General features: G+C 44.9%; 1 protein-coding gene across 8 annotated transcripts in view; it reads left to right on the forward strand.

Moving 5' to 3' along the window:
* Positions 1-10,458: 10,458 nt before the first annotated feature.
* The window catches only part of BICD1 (BICD cargo adaptor 1), a 171,877-nt gene continuing 162,716 nt past the window's right edge, over positions 10,459-19,619 (forward strand). For 5 of the 8 annotated variants that reach the window (XM_063154064.1, XM_063154065.1, XM_063154066.1 and 2 more), the window contains exon 1: positions 10,459-10,706. In XM_063154064.1, coding sequence (XP_063010134.1) covers positions 10,494-10,706 — 213 coding nt within the window. In that variant the 5' untranslated portion in view covers positions 10,459-10,493. The remainder of the gene's footprint in view (positions 10,707-19,619) is intronic. The other 3 variants (XM_063154071.1, XM_063154069.1, XM_063154070.1) reach the window with 1 other exon arrangement.

Genomic DNA, 19,619 nt, shown 5'->3' on the forward strand with positions numbered 1-19,619 from the left:
GCAAGGAATGTTGGCCTTGTTTTCTGAAGGGACAGGAAGGGAGGACCTATTTCAGTGTGTGGTCATATCCCCAGACATTACTGACAAGGATCAGATGGCAGATTGCCATCTCTGAGGACAATTCCTTTCACCCTTGGTTCTGTCTCTGATCCACTGACAATTCTCAGCCAGTCACTGAAGCCTCACACTTTTCCCATACACTTTATGATTTTGGTTTTTTTCTTATTTTCATGTTGACAAAGACATCCTTCCATCCCTCTTTCCTCTCCCTAGCCCTGATTTTCTAGTTCCCATCTACCCCAGGTGTAAGAAAAACACCAATGTGACACTGTCAAGCTCAACCTACTTATTTCCCCAAGCAAGGGACAGGCTGCACAGGGGAAAACTGCACATACAGGGCTCTAACATTGTCACCATCATATTTTCTGAAAAATCCCCTCACTAGGATTTCTTCTCCTGGGAAGGTGAAGAGCCTCAGGGAAAAATGAAAACAATAATTATCTGATTGCTTCTCCTGTGTTTTGCTGCTTTGGAATGTGGTTGGGCATTGTTTACCAACTGGTCATTGTTTCATTGGTTTCATGTGAATTGTTTTGGCTTAATGAGCAATCACAGCCAACTGTGTCGGGGCTCTGGAGAGTCATGAATTTTTCATTATTATCTTTTAGCCTTCTCTCTGTATCCTTTCTCTATTCTTTAGTATAGTTTAGTATGGCATTCTTTAATATAATATAGATCATAAAATAATAAATTAGCCTTCTAAGAACATGGAGTCAGATTCTCAATTCCTCCTCCATCTGGGGAACCCAGAAAATACCACAACACATCAGAATTATCTGGGATCTTCACCATGCAGAGTGAGCTGGCACAGCCAGTCCTGGAGAAACATGAAATTGCTCTGCCCAATCTGCCTCTGTGTTGGGCAATGGACAGCAGCAACTCAGTGCCAGCATGTGATGGTTCCACCCGAAGAAATCCCCTTCCATGAGATGTTGGATGTTTTCAGAGCAATGAAATCTGCACTACTCAGGGACTTCTGGCTGGATGTCAACATAGGCCACCAGAAAATCTCTCCATGATACCACCTTCCCAGCAGTTTCAGATACTGCTCTTCAGTGGCTTTTTGATCCATGGCCAATTACAAGGCTCACCTCACAATATTTGTACTGTCCTACCAACCATGATGCTCAGTAACTCAGCCCTTGATCTAGGCAAAGTCATGATTCTCCTGTAATATCAGTATTTCTAAACAAGCGTATAAATAAATGTTTCTCTGTGGGTGTTTAAGTCTTGTTTTATATTTACTTTACACCACATCTCAGCTGCTTTCTGTAAAAGACAATGAAAATAATATTTTGCTTGCCCTTTTCTTTGGATAACCCTGAAGTGTATGTCAGGGAAAGCTGTCTGTTCCAGCTTTCTGTGGATTGGTGTCCAAGGATGCCAGATATGGGCCACAGAAGTCATTCAAGAGACTTGACTGCCCTGACCATTTCAATGTTCAAAACAATTCCCTCATCCTGCTCATTCACTTTCACAACATGTTTCTACTCTGACATGACTCTCTCTCTTGCAGAGAGAATCTGTGACAAGCTTGCAAATCAAGCTTCCCCTCTGCATCTATCAGTACATTGTCAAATCCCTTAAAATGTAGCAGCTGCCATTTTCTCACAATATTAAGGGATTGCTTTTAAAGAAAAGTAAGGAGAGGAGGGTTAGTATTTGATTTTCTCCTTTTAGGCAGGCACTTGTGTTGTCTTCTCTATAGTGGTGAGTTTTATGGAAGGTGTTTCCTATTTCTTCAGTGCCTGTCAGTGACAGCTTTGGGTGATCTGACAGCACAGCAGCAGTCAGTCAGGAAGAAGCAGGAAGGCAATCAGGTGCCCACATTTATTTTTCTGTGGTTGTACTGAATGCTCCAGATGACCATATCTCTTACAGGGAAGTTGACGTCCCCTTATTTGCAGACATTGTTCCATTCATATCCCACACATAGATAAATGTGATGAGAGCAGCTGCCTGTGTTCTCAGACAGCCTGAAAAGCAGAAAGATCCATAAACTTGTTAATTTTAAAAGGAATAATAAATGGTAGTTGTCAGGCATCAGTGTTATGTAATATCAAGATATATTACCTCTGCTCATCAAAGAGTGAGAGGTGATCAGAGAAGATGTCAGCAGCAGAAGTGAGCTGCTCTGCAGGACTGTGCACCCAGCTACCACAGCTACTGCCTGAGTTTTGTGTGGCCTTCCCTTGCAGCCAGGTTCTCACAAGCTATTCCCACTCCTGTATTCAATGTGGGACATCAGGGAGCAGCTGCTTTGCATGTTGTCCTACATAACTCAGTTGCTCCAACTTCTCACAAGCCTATTTTGGGACTTACCAAGAGCTGAGCAGAAGGACAGCTCTCTTCTAGTAATGTCCCCTTCCACAAGCAGAGTTACTCTCTCTTCCATCTTCTCCCATGCAACCCACACTCACATTTGCCACTCACAGCCTTTCTGAAGTTTTCCACACAGTGTCTCCAGCAGCTCATAAGGGGGAGCAGTAGCAGATGGGTTCCTTGCATCAAAGGAATTGCCATCTGTTATTCCTCTTCTCAATTTCGTGCACTGGTGGCAAGAATTTGACTGCTTCTCCTATTCTCCCTTGATCCTCTGCCCAGCTGGGCAAACAAAGGTAAGCAAGGAGCAGCATCCCTCTTGCCTTTTCCTCTGCTTGTACCAGGAACTGCTGGCAGCAAGGGTAGCACCCAGCACCCAAAGGTGGCTGTATCCCCACTTCAAATGCTCCCCATGCTGAGCTCCATCTGCTGTGCCTTCAGAAACTCCTGATCATTGAGAAGGAATAAAAAAAGCCTAGCAAGATAACCTCACAGAAACTCCCAATTAACTTTATCCCCCTCCCAAATGGTAGCACATATCAGAAAAAGGCTCTGGCATTATAGGATTGGTTTACTCTCATCTTACACTGTATTAATATAGCTAGATACATTCAGATAGCTATTGTTAAAGTACAACACAACTTTCCTACATATCTGCATTGATGAGAGTTTCTTTTGAAAGAAAAATGATTCACCCAAGAAAACCTTCCCATGTTCTCCTCCAAGAGGCCTCTGGGAATTCAGTCATGTTCTGGGGACTGTAAGGTGAGGACTGGAAACTGCTCCATGCTCATGATATTTTTCTAATTTGCGGGTTTAGTTAGAGTCCATCTCTCCTGGACCTCAAAAGTTCATAAGTTCATTCAACAATCTGTTGGAGGTGGTTTATTTTTTTGTTTGTTTGTGTTTTTAATTTTTGTTGTTGTTGTTTTGGTTTTTTTTGTATTGTAAGAATAAAGCTCTTGATTGTAAGGAAATCTGGAACAAAGTACCAGCCAGTCTTGATCTAGCTCAGAAAGCCTAAGGCAAATGATACTAGCCCAAAATATTACAGCAAAACAAGCCATGAAGAAAATACCCTTGAAAGTTTTATGGGTTTTAATTTTTTTTAAAGGGTTAGATTTCACAATACAGAATTCACATGAGATAATTTTATGTAGTACCTCTTTTAGCTATTGCAATCTGTGTTTGTAGGTTGAATAATGTGATTATTATAAGAAGAAGCATTTATAGCATAAATGCAATTATTGAAAAAAGTTCTAGAGAGGATTTTAAAGCAGTTAAGTTTGCAGTATCCTGCTTTGTGATAGAACAATCATTTAATCCAAGATGTACCAAAAGTGATTGGGAAAATTCCCACGGAAGTCAGTCTCCAGTTCAAGATCTTAATCTCTTAATTGGACTTTGACTCCTCTCTTAGCTGAGGAAAATAATTGTAGCTTTGATCCAGATGCCTTCTTTGTAATCCATTGTTTTAGTGCTTTGAATACACACCACGCATTCTGTATTAGGTACTTTGATAAAAACCTAACAAAGTCCAAGTTTATAGGACAGTGTCATAAACCTGGCACCCTTCCCAAATGCCACACTCACTTAATAGAAATGTAATGTAATTTTCTTTGTGTTGTGTGTTCTGCATTCATTGTAATGTGTTTTTAGAAGCTGAGTGATGAAATATTAGCTTAGAGCTCTTGAAAAAAAAATCACTAAATCATATGCTTTTTATAGTATCTGAATCAAATTTTCTTCACATTATCAACACAGCATTACAGTTAGATTCCACATAAAAATTTCAGTTTCTCTCGCAGCGATCACTGTCTGTAAATGTTTTTAGTCATTGATGCACAATAAGGAATGTAAGGCAAATGCCTGCTTTAGCAGAACTAAGTGCCTTTTGAAGCTATATTTAATAGGTGCACTGCAGATTCTAGGCTGTCAAATTCAAGACAAGGCACATTGTTATACAGAAATTTGTTCTCCCACTCTAATGACTTGTGAGGAGAAAAACTAGTCAAAATGGGATCATCACCTGCAGTCTGGCTCTTATTTTACAGTCAGATCACATTTCAAGTGTGGGATCTACCTATTATTCTGGTTTTGCCAGCTGCTTTTGCCCATGCTGTGGTGATAGGAGGAAGCAGAGGAGCTGAGCAGCTCTGCACATCCACTCACTCCAAAGCTGTTGGCTCTGACTTGACATAATAAAAGGAAGAAGGAGACTGGAGGAATAATGTATAACCTCATTTCACTTCCCAGAAACACACTAAAAGATGACTGAGAAATTGATTTGTGAGAGTCTGGAAAAAAACACAACAAACCAGAGGGTTTGAAAAGTGCCAGAACGGAGCTGCCAAGAAAAGAGGGCATTGTCCTGTTCCTTTTGGCATTGAGGACAGCAGCTGGCTGGGGGTGCAAGCAGCCAGGAGGGGCTTTGGGCATCTCTGCTGCAGCAAAAAGCCTCTGCTCTGTGGAGAGACCAGGTGTTCCAGACAGAAACTCCCTTGGTCATCCCCACAGGTGCTGTGCCTGCCTCTGTCCTCCCTCCTCCTCCCAGCTGTTCAGCAAGGAACACGGTGACACTGATTTATCTAGGCTGAGTTGCTGACAAGTTGCTTGGACAAAGGATTCTTAGTGGGCAGGTCTTCCTTGTGTCACAGGGAAGTGCATGGCGGTTTAAATAGGCATAATAATCCTTTCTGTGCTCCTTTCAGCCATTTTTTATTTGTGTTCTGGGTCTCTGCATAGAGTGGAAGAGCAGTGTCCTGGATCTTGAGCCTGAGGGCAATGCTGTCAATTAAAAGACTCAGCTTACAGTGGTGGAGCTGAACCAAGACCCATGTGCAACACTCCCTGAAAGCAACACCCTTTCAGGCTGAAATGGTTTATTCAGTACAACAGTCATAGCTCACATTCTTTGCTGCAGTCTCTAAGTTTTCTATATGCAAGTATCAGTTGGCTGCTTAGTTATTGCTGACTGTATTTCTAAATGTTCTTACACTTAATTTTTTGTAGTTTTCTTGTAAAACTAATCCCTGCTCATAACACACAAAGCATCCTGACAACCATTTCTGTGCAGCCCTTTTCCCTGGTTTCTTTGTTGAAGTGTTCTGTTTTACTCCATTTTCCTTTCAGGTTCCATAAGTTCTACAAAAGTGGTTTTCAATCTCCAGCTTTTTGGAGCCCAAAATGATTATCTGGTGAAATTACAGTTTCCTGTATATCACATTTAACTCCACCTGAAAACAGGCTTACAAATATTAAAATTATTTACCTTTGCAGATCCTTTAAAGGCAGTTCACAGAGGACTCACATAAGGACACAGCTGTTTGAAAGCCTCTCTTCTGAATGCTGACACTCATTAATCAGAGAAACATCATTACTTTTTATTATATGCATTATTGTTTCTTAGCTCCTGGATTTAGTTTCTCTTAACATTCTCCATAAACTAATTTTCTTAAAACCTATTACCATTTCTATTGGACTAGGATCTCATAATATCTTTTTAAATTTCATTTTCTTCCCAGCGTCTCCCTTTTATCTCTAGGCTGACCATTCATTACAAAGGTGATGTTTATATTCAGTGCTGGAGAAAAATAAAGCTTTGGCAGTGTAACAGTCACTTGTTTATTTCCAAACCAGACCCAGCACAGTTCCCATAGAGACTTCTCTCAGTGCTTTTCCCTTTTTTCCCATTCAGGAAATCAATGCCATTTTCATTAACAATGACAGATTGGTCCTCATACCTTTCTTTTTCTTGTTGTTTTTTTTTCTCCCCCTTTGGCCACTCTGGTGTGCCTGCCAAACACTGCTAATTAGCAGTTCTCAGTTGGTTTGGGCTCTGCTGCTCTGAGATGCTCCATACAAATGGACTCACAGGGATGTCTGTGCATGCTGCAGGTGCAGATCCAGCCTTGTGCCATGCAGTGCAGGCTGCTTTTACAGCTGCACTGTCACTAAGGCACAGAACCAATCATTAATTTCATGGAGGCCATTGAATGCTTCTTAAATGATCTGAAATTTAATAATCTCTTGAGTAAGATTTGAATTGTATAATTTTCCCTGTCCTTGAATACCTGATTGGTTAAAAAAATGTGTAATCAGTACTGGAACCTATTATCCTTGGTTTAGGAATCCAGTGGTATCACATGTCAGGAATTCAAAGGATTTCAGTTTCATGCCCGTGAAATGGCTGCAGTCAGAAGGAAGCTTGTTTTATTAAAGTATGTGGAATGACATGTAGACAAAATTACTTGAGACTTGTTTGAAATATTCATGTGAAGGTGGTGCACAGGGCAAAATGAAGGAGAGATAACAATGCAGGGTGATATGCCAACCTTTAATAAGACCAGGGTATGCTTTTTGAACCTGGGGAGGCAGAAAACCTAAGAGCATTGCAGCAGGACTTAAACCAATGTGAAGTGATCACACCAGGGCAGTGGAATTATTTGAAATGCCAATATCATTATTTTAGGGCTATCTGCACTGATGAGTGAGCTCCTAAAGGTACCAGAACTGTGATTGAGACCAGAGCTTTGCTGGCACCACTGAATCCATAATTTGAATCCATAGTTTATCACAGGCACCCCAGAAAGCCAGAGATCTCCATCAGAGGAGGTCCCACTGCCTCTGTTATGGGATAATCCCTAGGGAATGACTGCCTTTGGGTCATGCTGCAGCACCTCCTTCTTTAATGAAGATTTTGGCTAAAACTTAGATGCTATTTATATTGTAAGATCATCTATCTTTTCTTATCTCCACAGGGTCAGGAATGAGGCAAAACCAGAGCTCCTGGTAACAGGGAAAGGAGCTTGAATATTTTCCAGGTCCATCAGTGACCTTAGCAGTCCATTATAAATACAGATGGAGGATCTTGACAACAGAATGCAGGTGCTGGTTTTTAGGCCTAAGAAAAGACAGAGAAGTGAAAGGTGGGATTCACTCAATTAAATATGAATGTCTGAAGGTATCCATGCGTGTGCTGCCCAGCCCAGTCAGTGCAGAGAAACTGACAACAAAAGTCCCCTGACAACTGGGGACTTTTCAGAGAAGACTTTTAAAGAAGTAGATTTTTAAAACAAAGACAAATATCACCAAAGAATCCAGGTTTGATATTGTTTACATTTAGAAGGTAAGAAGAGGGGTAAATGGGCACTAGTCACAGAAAATCATGGGCATCTTGGTGTTCTCAATTCAGAGGAGCTTGAGGATCTCACAGCCACTGTGCACTGCTATTGTATTTGCTGGGAATGCTCTGACGAAGGCAGGAATGATGAATCTGACTCCATGGTCTCAGAAGGCTAATTTATTACTTTATAATACTATATTATATCAAAAAATACTATACTACTATACTAAAGAATACAGAAAGGATACTTACTGAATGCTAAAAAGATAATAATGAAAACTCGTGACTGTCTCCAGAGTCTTGACATAACTTGGCCCCAACTGGCCAATGAGTGAAAACAACTCACAGCAGAATCCAATGAAACAATCACCTGTGGTAAACAATCTCCAAACACATTCCACATGAGCAAAACATAGGAGAAGCAAATGAGATAAGAATTGTTTTCCTTTTCTCTGAGGCTTCTCAGCTTCCCAGGAGAAAAATCCTGGGCAAAGAGATTTTTTCAGAGAATGTGAATGCCACACACTGCTGCACAGGGAACCACACCTGCCTCTCACACTGCACTTTCTTTTGGGGTGTTGCAGAAAACCTGACACACTGTAAAACTCCAGATTTCTCCTCTGGGGTGCAGATGTTCAGAAGAGGTGAGACTGCCCTTGGCTTGTGAGACAGAGTGTCAACCAAGTTACATTAAGTGGAGTTACACCAAGGCTTGATTAGCTGTAGGCATCCTGTGCTTCAGCCAGTTTCCACATATCCTTCACCCAACCACTCATTTTTAGCACTGGTCTCAAAGATGTTTGTTTTCTGATCCATTCCCATGCTCAATAAACATTTCCATGCACAGTGGCCATCACAGGTGCAAAGTTAAAAAAGGCAACTGGACTAGAACTTGTAAAACCTCTTGGGACAACATTTTGCTTCTCCTTTGAAATTTGGGCTTTTTTTCCCCCTTCTGATTTGTGGAATCTTTCTTTGTCTTTTAAGAAATGGGTGTTGAGGTTAGCTGTATCACAGGAATTACAGTTGGAATACTGGTGTTTTCCTCTCTTTAGACATCCACTCATCAATAAGAGCCACTCACTCTTCTCATATATTAATATTCACACTTGTTTCTTTCCTATTAGTATTCACACTTGCTTCTACAGTAGAATTTATTAAAAATGTGCATTTTGGAAGCGGTTTTCAAGCTAAAAATTGACAGAACTCCCATTACTTTGCTTGCTTCTTCCACAAATGCTCTCTAGGCAATAAGAAGTGTTTATGCAGACTGGACTACAATGTATTAGTTATGTATGCATGCACACATATTTATAAAATTGATATGTGCCAAATACTGTATGCATAAATTGTATAACTAGTGTTAGTGCTTCCATTTGCAGATCTCAAAGAACTTTGCTGAGCAGTCTAATAATTTTTACCTATTTCTTAGTCATGGGGAAGTCATGGTAGAAAGGGAATGTGATTTGTTGAAAACAACATTATCAGGTCAGCAAGAAAGGAAATCTCTGTCTTTGATTTCCAATACAGTGCTGCATTGGTGGGTAGTGACATCCATCTTCCTACAGGTAACTTCTATTTAGAACAAACACCTCAATTTGGAAATTCTAACTCAGTTGTCAACCTTTAAAGGAGTAAATGTAAAAGTAAAATAAGTCTGTAAAACGTGAAAAACAGGTCCTGCTAGTACTTAGAGCAAAAATTGACCAATATCAATTCAAGTCTATTTGCAGGCCATAGTTTGAAGGAACAGTAAATTGGAGTCTAAGACTCTGAGTATAAAAAAATGGGCTATGACATTGATCCAGGATGAACTCACTCTTCCAGTTCAAATATGTAAAATGCGCCTAATCTGGTGTGTTAACTTTTTACTGGCAGGCTTTGTAAGAGATCAGTTCCTGTCTGTCTGCACCACTCCAGTTTTATGCTGGACAAGTAGCATCTGTCTTTCTGCAGTCAGCATAAAGCCGGCATAAAACTGACATAATCTATGCATCAGGTCCCCCGGTTAATTTGACAGGGAAACAATGGTGTGACCGCATCGGAGCTGAATCAGTTTTGTCCTGCTGTCTAATCAGTGGCACTGAGACCTTGCGCTAATGGTGATGGAAGAGCAGCCCCAGCCCAATGCCCCGACCCCGCTGCTGTTTCGCATTCAGGTTGCCTTGACCAGAACCAAACGCACTCATTCACCGGGGGCAGGGAATGGAGCAGAGCTAACTCTGCTTTCCCAGTTTCCCGAAATAGCAGGGGAATACTCCTGCCGCCCCCTCGCTCCCGCAGTTTGCTGGGCTGCATCTCCCTGTCTACTTATACCCGCACCGCCGCCGCTGCAGCAGCATCACGGCGGGCAGCACCGAGAGGCGCTGACACGGCGGCGGAGGGCAGGAGGGGAGCGCAGGGAGGGGGCCCGGCCGTGAGGGGAGCGGCACGGAGGGGGCCCGGCGGGAGCAGCCCCTCAGGCGCAGCGCCCACATCCCGGCCGCTCCGCCGCCGCTGCCGCGCCGCCTCCCCGCCCGCCCGGCGGCGATGCCAGAGCCGAGGACGCTGTCATCTTAAAGAGCGCAGGGGAGGGTCCGTGTGCAAGGGAGGAGGCGGGCGCCGGCAGCGGCAGCAGTAGCAGCATCTCCGCGGGAGCCGCCTCACGAAGGCGCGCTCCCGGCCGCCCCGCTCGCCGCCCCGGCCTCCAGCGCGCCGCCGCCTCCCCGGGCAGCGGGGCTCGCCCGCCCGCTCGCCAGCCCAGGCGTGCCCGCCGCCGGGGCCGCCGAAGGGCCGGGGGAGGCGAGCGCGGCCTCGGCGCGTCCCGGGCGGCCGGCGGGGGAGGAGGGGGCCGCGGCTGCGGCGGGGCGGACGCGCTCGGCGGCGGCGGCTGCCGCAGGCGGCCCCGACCCCCATCCCCGGGCCGGGCCGGCCGTGCCGGTGCCGCCCCTCGGCCGCGCCCGCCCCCTGGCTGCCTGCTCGGCGGCGCGGCAGTGCCGGCGGGGCTATGGCTGCGGAGGAGGTGCTGCAGGGCGCCGACCACTACAAGAGCGAGATCGAGCGGCTGACCCGGGAGCTCTCCGAGACGACCCACGAGAAGATCCAGGCGGCGGAGTATGGGCTGGTGGTGCTGGAGGAGAAGCTCACCCTCAAGCAGCAGTACGATGAGCTGGAGGCGGAGTATGACGGCCTCAAGCAGGAGCTGGAGCAGCTGAAGGAGGTGAGGCAGCCCGGGCTTTTGTCTCGTCCGGGGGCTGCGGGCAGGTGCGGGCGCCCCACGCGTGTCCCTGCCCGGCCCTGCAGGTGGGCGCTGCGCGGGCCCCGAGCGGCTGCGGGCTCCGCTCCGGGCCGGGGAGGAGGGGATTCCCGGGGCCGGGGATCAGCCGGGACCGTGGAGCTTAAGGACGGATTACACGAGAGCGCAACCCCCTTGCCCTGAGACATTTCCCCCGGGCCGCGCTCTGGCTCCCGCAGCCTCCCTCAAGTTGTGGGAACTGGCGTTTGCGGCAGGGGAGGGTCCCCCGTCCTACCTGCGCCGCATCGCCCAAGGGTTTTTTAGGAAGAGCAGAGGAAAGAGTGGAATGAGAGCTGGGCCAACGCAGTGCATAAGGAGTCGGGATCTCTGTAAACAGCTGTCTGCAGTGCGTGAGGAGAGAGACAATTCCTTTTGAAGTTATTTATAGACCCGCTTTAGTCTGCCAGCGAGGGGAACCGCTGCCATTGGGAGGGGGGGCGGATATACAGATATACAGCACTCTCGAGGTCACCCATCAGTGGAATTTAAACTTCTGCGTCATGCTGAAAGGGTGAAATGTTTGACTGGAGGAGTGATTTGGGGTTATCTTTCGAATGTGTTTTTGTAACACTCCAAGTATGAAGTAGGTGGGTGTTACACCTTGCCTGTCAGCTCTGCTAAACATGACTGGCTCCAAAAAATCATCACCGTCCCTATGTTCATCCTTAAGGGAAGTAACTTGAGGCTGGTAACAGTGCGTGTACGTGGGAGCTACGGCAGGGCTGTGTGTGCACACGTATGCAGCACCCACAGCTCCGCACCTCATGCTGTTTTTGTGCCGTCTCAGAATGTAACTGACTAGGTTTTGTAAACAGAAGGTAAAGCATCGGACAGATATTCTTCCTAATTTACAATGTATCTTTTTGTTCTACAAAAAACCCCAAAAGAAAACAAAAAGCCCCCTGCGTTATTCAGAATTCCCCAGAATGTGTGGAAATTCTGTTAGAATTAATGACATTTCTATTGGGAACCATGAACGTATTCCATACAGAGGAAATACACTTAAAAACTCAGGTTATTTCTCGTTATATTCTTCTCTAGAGTACTAACTGATGCCCTTTTGAAAGTGTTTTTAATAAAATAAGGGTTTCATTTTACTTGCAGGTAAGTGACTTATGCCACAGACTTGGTTCAGTGTCCAGAAGAGTTGAGAACATTTTATTTTCAATATGACAATAAAGCTGTTTTTCAGAAAAACCTATTGGTCTCCTTAAACCTGATCTCTGCCTCCTTGCCCCCCTGAGCCTATGGAGTAGGCTCAGGACTTTTGAAACTAGTAATTACAAAGTGAGGGATAGAGATAGATAACTTGTCACTGGCATGAAGGCAGTGCTGTTTGAAATGACCTGACAGTAGCAGAGGAACAGAATTAAAAGGGGACAGTGCAATGCAGTTTCTAGGGAAAGAAAGAAGAAGAAGATGAAGAAGGAGATAAGCAAGCTGCAGGTAACTGTTATCCCACCATGATCTTGTACAAAAGAAGACTGATGAGAAGCCAGGATGGCACATGGCCATGGATAGGAGAGACAGTGCAAGGAATTGACTTGAAATTATGAAACTAGAGGGATTAGTCAACCAATGCAATTAATTGAAATCAAAGATGGGCACGGACTCTCTTCCTGTTTACCTCTTGAAGTCAGCGCATGCCCTGCAGCCCAGAATATCTCCTGTGGGGCCAGGCCTTCATGCTGTGCCAGCCCCAGCATGGATACTCAGGGGATGTTCACAGAGGGAGGGACAGGAGAAATCCCATGGCTTGCCTGATGCCAGGCAAGAGTGGAGCTTCTCCAGTTTCCAATCCAGACCCAGGGCTCTCAATTCCAGAGCTCTCCTTAGCACCAGGTGGGGCCTTTCTATCCCCCACCTAGGCTGCAAGCAATTGTTTTATTCTTTTAACCTTCAGAGCAGAAACCACACTGATTCTTACTGCACATGCACTCTGCAAAGGAGAATTTTCTCTTAGCCCTTGCTGTTGCTGTAATCTGTTTTCTGCTTCTGTGTTAGCACCTCCATGATGACAGCTCCCTCAGCACAAGCCAGACCTGTACTGGTGAGACACAAGCAAATGGTGCCTCCAGCCACGCCAGTGAGGCAGAATTCAGGTAGTTCAGGCAAATTGTCCTGTGGAGTGTAGATGTGGGGCTGTAGGGTTCTGAATGAAAGCTCTCAAGGGGGCAGAGAAGTCCGAAGACACGTTTTTGGTTTAGTAAAGCACCATCCAAAATGTGTGGAGGAGGTCTTTGTGTCCTTCCTCCAGCAGGCCCTTGCAAGAACGTGCTGCCCAGTGGTAGGACATTGCCAAGACTGACAGACAGACACACAGACAGGAATCCGTGCTGTGCTCTTACTTCACTGCATTTGCATCCTCTTTGAGGCCATATTGGGGCATGGAAGCTAGGCCTCAGATTTGTGCTAGAATAAGCAGTTTGTCCATTCCCAAGGAATAGCAGGTGCAGGAGGGTGGCCAGGACATGTTAGGACAATTTCCTCTCCTTCTGCAGACCTTCTCTGAACAGATTCACTTACTGGGATTGACTGTTTTTGAGACAAGTCTTAATTTTTTAACAGTTTTATTATTGATTGCTGGTGTTCTGTTGTTAGGACCTCATTGTATTTATTACTCAGTTGAACAGCTGCCTATCTTTAACTTTACTCAGCCATGCTTTGGCAGACTGGGATCTGAGGATTTCTCCTATCCTCCTTGGCAATCCAGACCTCCAGTGGACTTGAGCAGTCCTTTTCCATATAAATGGCAATACCTCTGCTGTACAATAATTTCCATCATTGGAGAGTGAAATGGGAAACTAAGGCCATTATAGGATGTTGAAGTAAAAGCAAATTACAATATATTACATTAAATATTAATACTTGTATACAGGATATATGCTGTCCACCCTGCAGTATGAATTGTTTTGGTAACCTCTGATGTTTCTTCTGCTGAGTTCAGAGGTCTCTGCTTTAGCCCAAGATTTTGATGTTTTGGGCTATGAGATAAATTCATGTTGCAAAACCACTATTATTACTTAAAGCTTTATTAATTTTCATAGGGTTTGGGTTGTTTTTTTTTTTTTTTTCTCAGTCTGAAAATGATGTTTCTCTAGTCAATTACATCTCAGTCTAGTAGAATTTTGGATGTTTGGTGAAACACTGTCATCTCAGGGCCTCTCTTACCAATGTTACTTTAGCTGATGTGCCTTTTATTCTACAGTCCATAAAAATTCAGAGTCAAGAACTTGCTATTTGCCATGGGATTGAAGGTAGCTTGTTTTCATTGTCTTGCTGAGCTGGGAGTTTATCATCATATTTTATGTACAGCATCTTTCAGTGGTTTTATTATATCTGCTCTTACATGTTCAGATTGCATTTGCTGTAAGAGTAATGTGTGTTGTTAGTTCTGTTTCTTTTAATGGAAGTGTAAAATGGCTTCATACTGATCTTCCTGCCTGTTTACTGTAGCTGTCCCTGCTTTAGCATGGGGGTCCCTTCCAGCCTCAGCCATTCCATGATTCTCTGATCAGCCACTGGACACTGGTGGTGCATAAAGTTTTTAAAGCAGAGAATTATCAGTCACATTTTCTCATGATTAAATGGGGATGGAAAGCTTTGGTATCCAAGTCTGCAAGAGTTAGGCCTGGGAAATCCTAGCGGAGATTTCTCTTTGGGAATCAAATCATGAACATGGCAGCTGTTCCTCTCCTTGACTGACTAATTTAGGCAATATCTCTCTTGGCTTCTTGGCTTTTTCATTTCTTTCATTCTATGGAGACAAACTCTTCTGGGCTGCACAGGGCACTGGATATCTGATTTCCAGGCAGTTTGGTGCTTGCTTTACTTAAAAGCAAATTATCCATGGTAAATGCTTGGAAACCAGACTAGTGGTGAGTAGCCCTGTCCTTGGCAGGTGTTTGTTTTCTTTACCTCAGAAATGTTGTATCAATGATCATGAAGTACTTGGTTTACTAATAGGGCTTCCAGGAGTAATCCTTAGTCTGAAAGGATTTTTTGAGGAGTAGAGCTGAAGGTCTCTCTGGCTGCTTCTTTTGTGTTCTGCTCTTCCTCACACTGATTCAGCACAGGTGACTCAAGCTCCATCTCCTCTACTGAAGTGACCCTGCCTCTCCAGCTCCCCCACTGCTCTCCAAAACCTCTCGCCCTCCTGCTGCTTGCATCACCTCTGCCTCTTCCATCTTTGAAGTGTACATTTGGTGGGACTTCTCTGGATCCAAAAAGGCTGGAGGAGAGGGAGGCTCCTCCCAAAAAGTATCCCAAATATAGCCCTCTTAAATGTGGATTCTTATACACACCCATCTACATCACAGGATGCTTAGGAAAGTGTGAAGCAGCTCATAAATTGCACTGAGATGTTCTAAATTCTCCCCACAGCTGAATGTGTTCCAAATATGGAGCTTGGGAGCTGTGAACTGCTGCCATCTCAGTATATCTTTACACCTCCTGCCAGTGGCAGCTCTGTGGGCTTGTGTTGGATGAGGCGAAACATTTTATGCATCTCATCCTGATCTCACCACTTTGTCCTTGGTGCCTGCTCAGGTTGTGTCACTCAGGAGGGCTGTGCTGCCCAGCACCCAGCTCAGAGAGGAGCACATTCAGTTATTACAGGCTGGGGACAGACTGACTGACTGACTGGGGGCCAGGTCTGTGGCAAAGGATTTGGGAATTCTCGAGGACAGCAAGCTGAATGTTGGACAGTGATGTGTGTCCTGACACTGAGAATTCTGTCAGCATCCTGGACCTTTAGTGGCAGAAGCAGAGCTGGTAAATTGGGAGAAGTGGTTATCGCTTCCAGACTGGCAGTTGTTAAACCACTTCTAAAAAACAGCATCCAGTTTGGGCACCCTTAATACAAGAAAGACATGGATAAACTGGACTGCATTCAGCCGAGGACAACCAAGATGGCCAGGAGTTGTAGCAGCCAGGAGCTTGCCCTGTGAGGAGAGGCTGAGGGGGCTGAGCTTCTTCAGCCTGGAGAAGAGAGGGCTGTGAGGGACTCAGCATCAGCATGTCCATGTCCACCTCAAAGTGTATTGAGATGTCAGAGCCAGGCATTTTGTGGAAGTGCCCTCTACCTCTAGTTGGAGACCTCTCACTAGTGGTGTCCCCCAGGGGTTGGTATTGGGTCCAGTATTGTTTTAACTCATCAGTGACTCAGATGAAGGGGCAGATACTTCCTCAGCAAATTCACTGCTGACACAAAGCTGGGAGGAGTGGCTGATACCCCAGAGGGCTGTGAGTCCTCCAGAAGGACCTCGACAGAGATGGGACAGATGGGCACAGGAGAACCTCCTGAAATTCAGAAAAGGCAAGTGAAGGATCATGTACGTGGGGAGGGATAACCCATGCACCTGGCTGTGTGCTGGCCTGCTGGGAAGCAGCTCTGTAGAGAAGGACCTGGGGGTCCTGCTGGACAACAAGCTGTCCATGAGCCAGACAAGTGTCCTTGTGGCAAAGAAGGCCAGTGGTGTCCTGGGGTGCATTGGGAAGAGCATTGCCAGCAGGTTGAGGGGGAGGGATGGATCCTGCCCCTCTGCTCAGCCCTGGGAGGCACATCTGGAATACAGTGTCCAGTTCTGGGATCCTCAGGACAAGACAGGGAGCTCCTGGAGCAGCTCCAGCAGAGGGTGACGAAGATGATGAAAGGACTGGAGCATCTCTCTTACAAGGCCAGGCTGAGGGAGCTGGAGCTGTTCAGCCTTGAGAAGAGACAAAGGAGAGGGGACCTTATCAATGTCACTAGTATCTAAAGGGAGGGTGTCAAGAGGATGGACCGGGCTCTTCCTGGTGGTCCTGAGTGATAGGACAAGAGGCAATGGGCAGAAATTGTTGCACAGCTAGTTCTACCTTAACATGAGGGAGAACTTCTTCGCTGTGTGGGTCACTTAGCACTGGAAGAGGTTGCCCAGTGGTTGTGGAATCTCCTTCCCTGGAGGAAGGGAGATTGGAGTAGCTGACCTCCAGTTGTGCCTTCCAACTGCAGCCATCCTGTGATTCTGTGAAGGGTGGGAAGACAAGAGATAACTGACATGAATTGAAACTGCAGAGGTTCAGACTGAATTTAAGGTAGATCTGTTTCCCTGTGAGCATGGGCAGTCCCACAGGGTGCCCAGAGAGGTCATGCAGTCTTTTTCCATGGAACTTCTCAAGGCCCAGCTGGACACAGCCCTCAGGAACCTGGTGTGAGTGCAGAGCTGGTCCTGCTGTGAGAGGAGGTTGCCCTAGGGGGAAAGGGGGCAAACAGCAAGGGGCTTTGAGCAGTGCAAAGTCTCTTAAGGGTGCCCACTGTGCACAGCTAAATTCGAGGGGCATGTTGCTGTGAGTCCTGCCTGGAAATAGTGACTGTCAGCAGGCCCACAGCCTCACTTTGTGCCTGAATTTCATTTTCTCCTGCTTGTCACTAAGTCTGCAGTGAGCTGGGGTTACTAAGGGTGGAGTTGGATGTGCTCATCTCTCAGCAAGACAATCCTACATCTCCTTCTGCCATTCCTGCCCCTGTTCTGGCTCTCAGCTGTGCAACTGTTCATACTGTCACAGCAGGGTGGGAAACTAGCCTTAGTTAAAAATAACTGAGGAGGGGTTCTTGCTGTCTGTAACCCAGATTGGTTTCATCATCTGATTCCCAATGCCTCCCAAAAACTGTTTTACCTTTGCCTAAAGGTTAGCATGAGGAGAAGAGTGAATGCAGAGGGAAGAGGGGGATACTGGTGTTAAGGGAGATGCTCATCAAATTACATCAGGATTGCTTCCTCCAAGAGGAAATGAATCCTGTGCATTAGCCTACAGAAAACATAAGCAGCTGGAATCATGTTAGGGGAAATTAGAACTATTGCTGGAGCTTTGGCAGCATGCAAAGAAAAATGTAGATGAAGCTTTTGGGTTTTTTTCCAGGAACCTGTATACAGGAACCTGTATTCCCAGTTGCTCTCAGTTAATTGTGTTTTATCCTTAGCAGCCAGTACAGATGAACATGCAGTATTAGTCCTCCTGTGGTAGCCAGCCCTTTAGCAGGGATGGTAAGCTTTCAGCTTTGGGGGCTCACATATTCACAAAATAAATCCAAATCTTCAGTTTGTTTTCTCCCAATACTTAAATTATTTTTTTCATTTTATTCTTTCAAATAAATCTCTTTCTAATCTGAGCAATTCTGATTGAATCAGTCATCTGGGTTGAACTCCTCAGAGATAAATGGAAGTAACAACTGGATTTTATGTCATGGAAAAGTAAATTTTCCATAGATTTTCTAGGAAATACCGGATTAGTACCAAATCTAACATGACTGATTGAGGTGTTAATGGGTGAGTCACACATTATCATTATGAACTACTTCTTGTGTAAGGCCTACGAATGTAAAATTGGGGGTCACAGGACAGATTTTAATCTGAAGGTCCCCATCTGTTTGGAATTAGGCCTTTTTATAGTGGATTAGAGAAGAAATAATTTGCTAGCATCTATTGACCTTCCTTGAGGTGAAATACTTTTTCCTTTCCTTCTGTGTTGCCTAGTGGATTTTCTTTTTCAGGGTGTGTGTGTGTGCAGTCCGTGTGCACAACAGCATTCAGGGTGAACACCTGGCTTTATTGAAAGTGCAAGAGGGGCAAAACAGTGGTGGAGAAAATGGGATTTGGCATAAAACAGTAATTTGTGAGCATTCATCATGGTAAAATGAGGAGCATTCTCAAAGTCAGAGTGAATTTGCACCTGGGCAACTTTTATATACCTTATGCAGTTGGTAGTGGGAGGAAAATACATGCAGAATCATGTGTTTTGTATTGAGGGCTTCTAGAAGAAGAGCTTTCTTCTTGAGATTGAATGTGGTTTTTCTTCAGTACCTCATTCTCTTACGTTTCTGCATCAGTGTTTTCTCCACATGGACAATGAGAGTAAAATCCAAATCACCACTTGCTCCTGCCTCCCTTTTGCCTCTGTTATAAATTTCCCTTCCCTTTGTCTGATACCTGAGGGGGTAATGTTTAATTCAGCACAATTCTGCACTGTACTGTTTTTTTGGGGGGAGTGATGATTTTAAATTATAATGACAGAGACTGAAAAGCATGTTTTCATTTCTGCTGAATTGTCTTACATTCCTTCTGTGACTTCCACAGCCTTCTTCTTTCCTCATTTCCTTGAGAAATCAAAACCACTCATTTGATGTGGGAGGAGAGAGAGTATTTGCCTAATTTAGAGGAATTGATATAGCATGTAGAGACATGAATGTGCCCTTTGTCCCTTTATCACTTGCATCTCTCACAGCACATAATTATGAGGAGAAACCAGCAATTTTTTGTACTGTACTGTGAATGCAGACTGTGAGTACAGACCAGCTACGGATGGAAGTAGCTGGAACTAGTCAGAAGGTGAAAAATGTGCCTGAGCAAGGGCAGGAGCCTAAAGCTGAATTAGGCAGGTAGAAATTAAGCTAGGTTGCAGATTAGTGTTTTGTTGGTATCTCTACTTCTCTGCAGAGAGTAGTATTAAAAATAATTTTGAGATTATAACATTTATGCTTCTGAATTTCTTTCTCTATCAAAGTTTAATTAACTTGGTAGTTAAAAGAAGGAGCAGGCCACTGTCCTAAATCTATGGTTTTGGGACAGACCTATGAGACACCAAAAGGCTTTCACTAAGACTGAAATGTGTCCAGTCCCATTTTCTTCATCTCTCTTGGGGTTCCTCCCTCTCTGTTTGCAGCCTGATTCTCATTCTTGTGCAGTTCTTGTCTCCTGCTCGTGATGGTTTATGTACTTTGACTTTTTTTTTCAGTCTTTGCCCTATATCTTCCTTGGTATTCATTTGCTGCTCTCTAAGATGTGGAACTGGTTGTTTTAT

Source organism: Melospiza melodia, chromosome 4 (genome assembly GCF_035770615.1).
Source record: "Melospiza melodia melodia isolate bMelMel2 chromosome 4, bMelMel2.pri, whole genome shotgun sequence".
NCBI classification, from domain to species: domain Eukaryota; kingdom Metazoa; phylum Chordata; class Aves; order Passeriformes; family Passerellidae; genus Melospiza; species Melospiza melodia.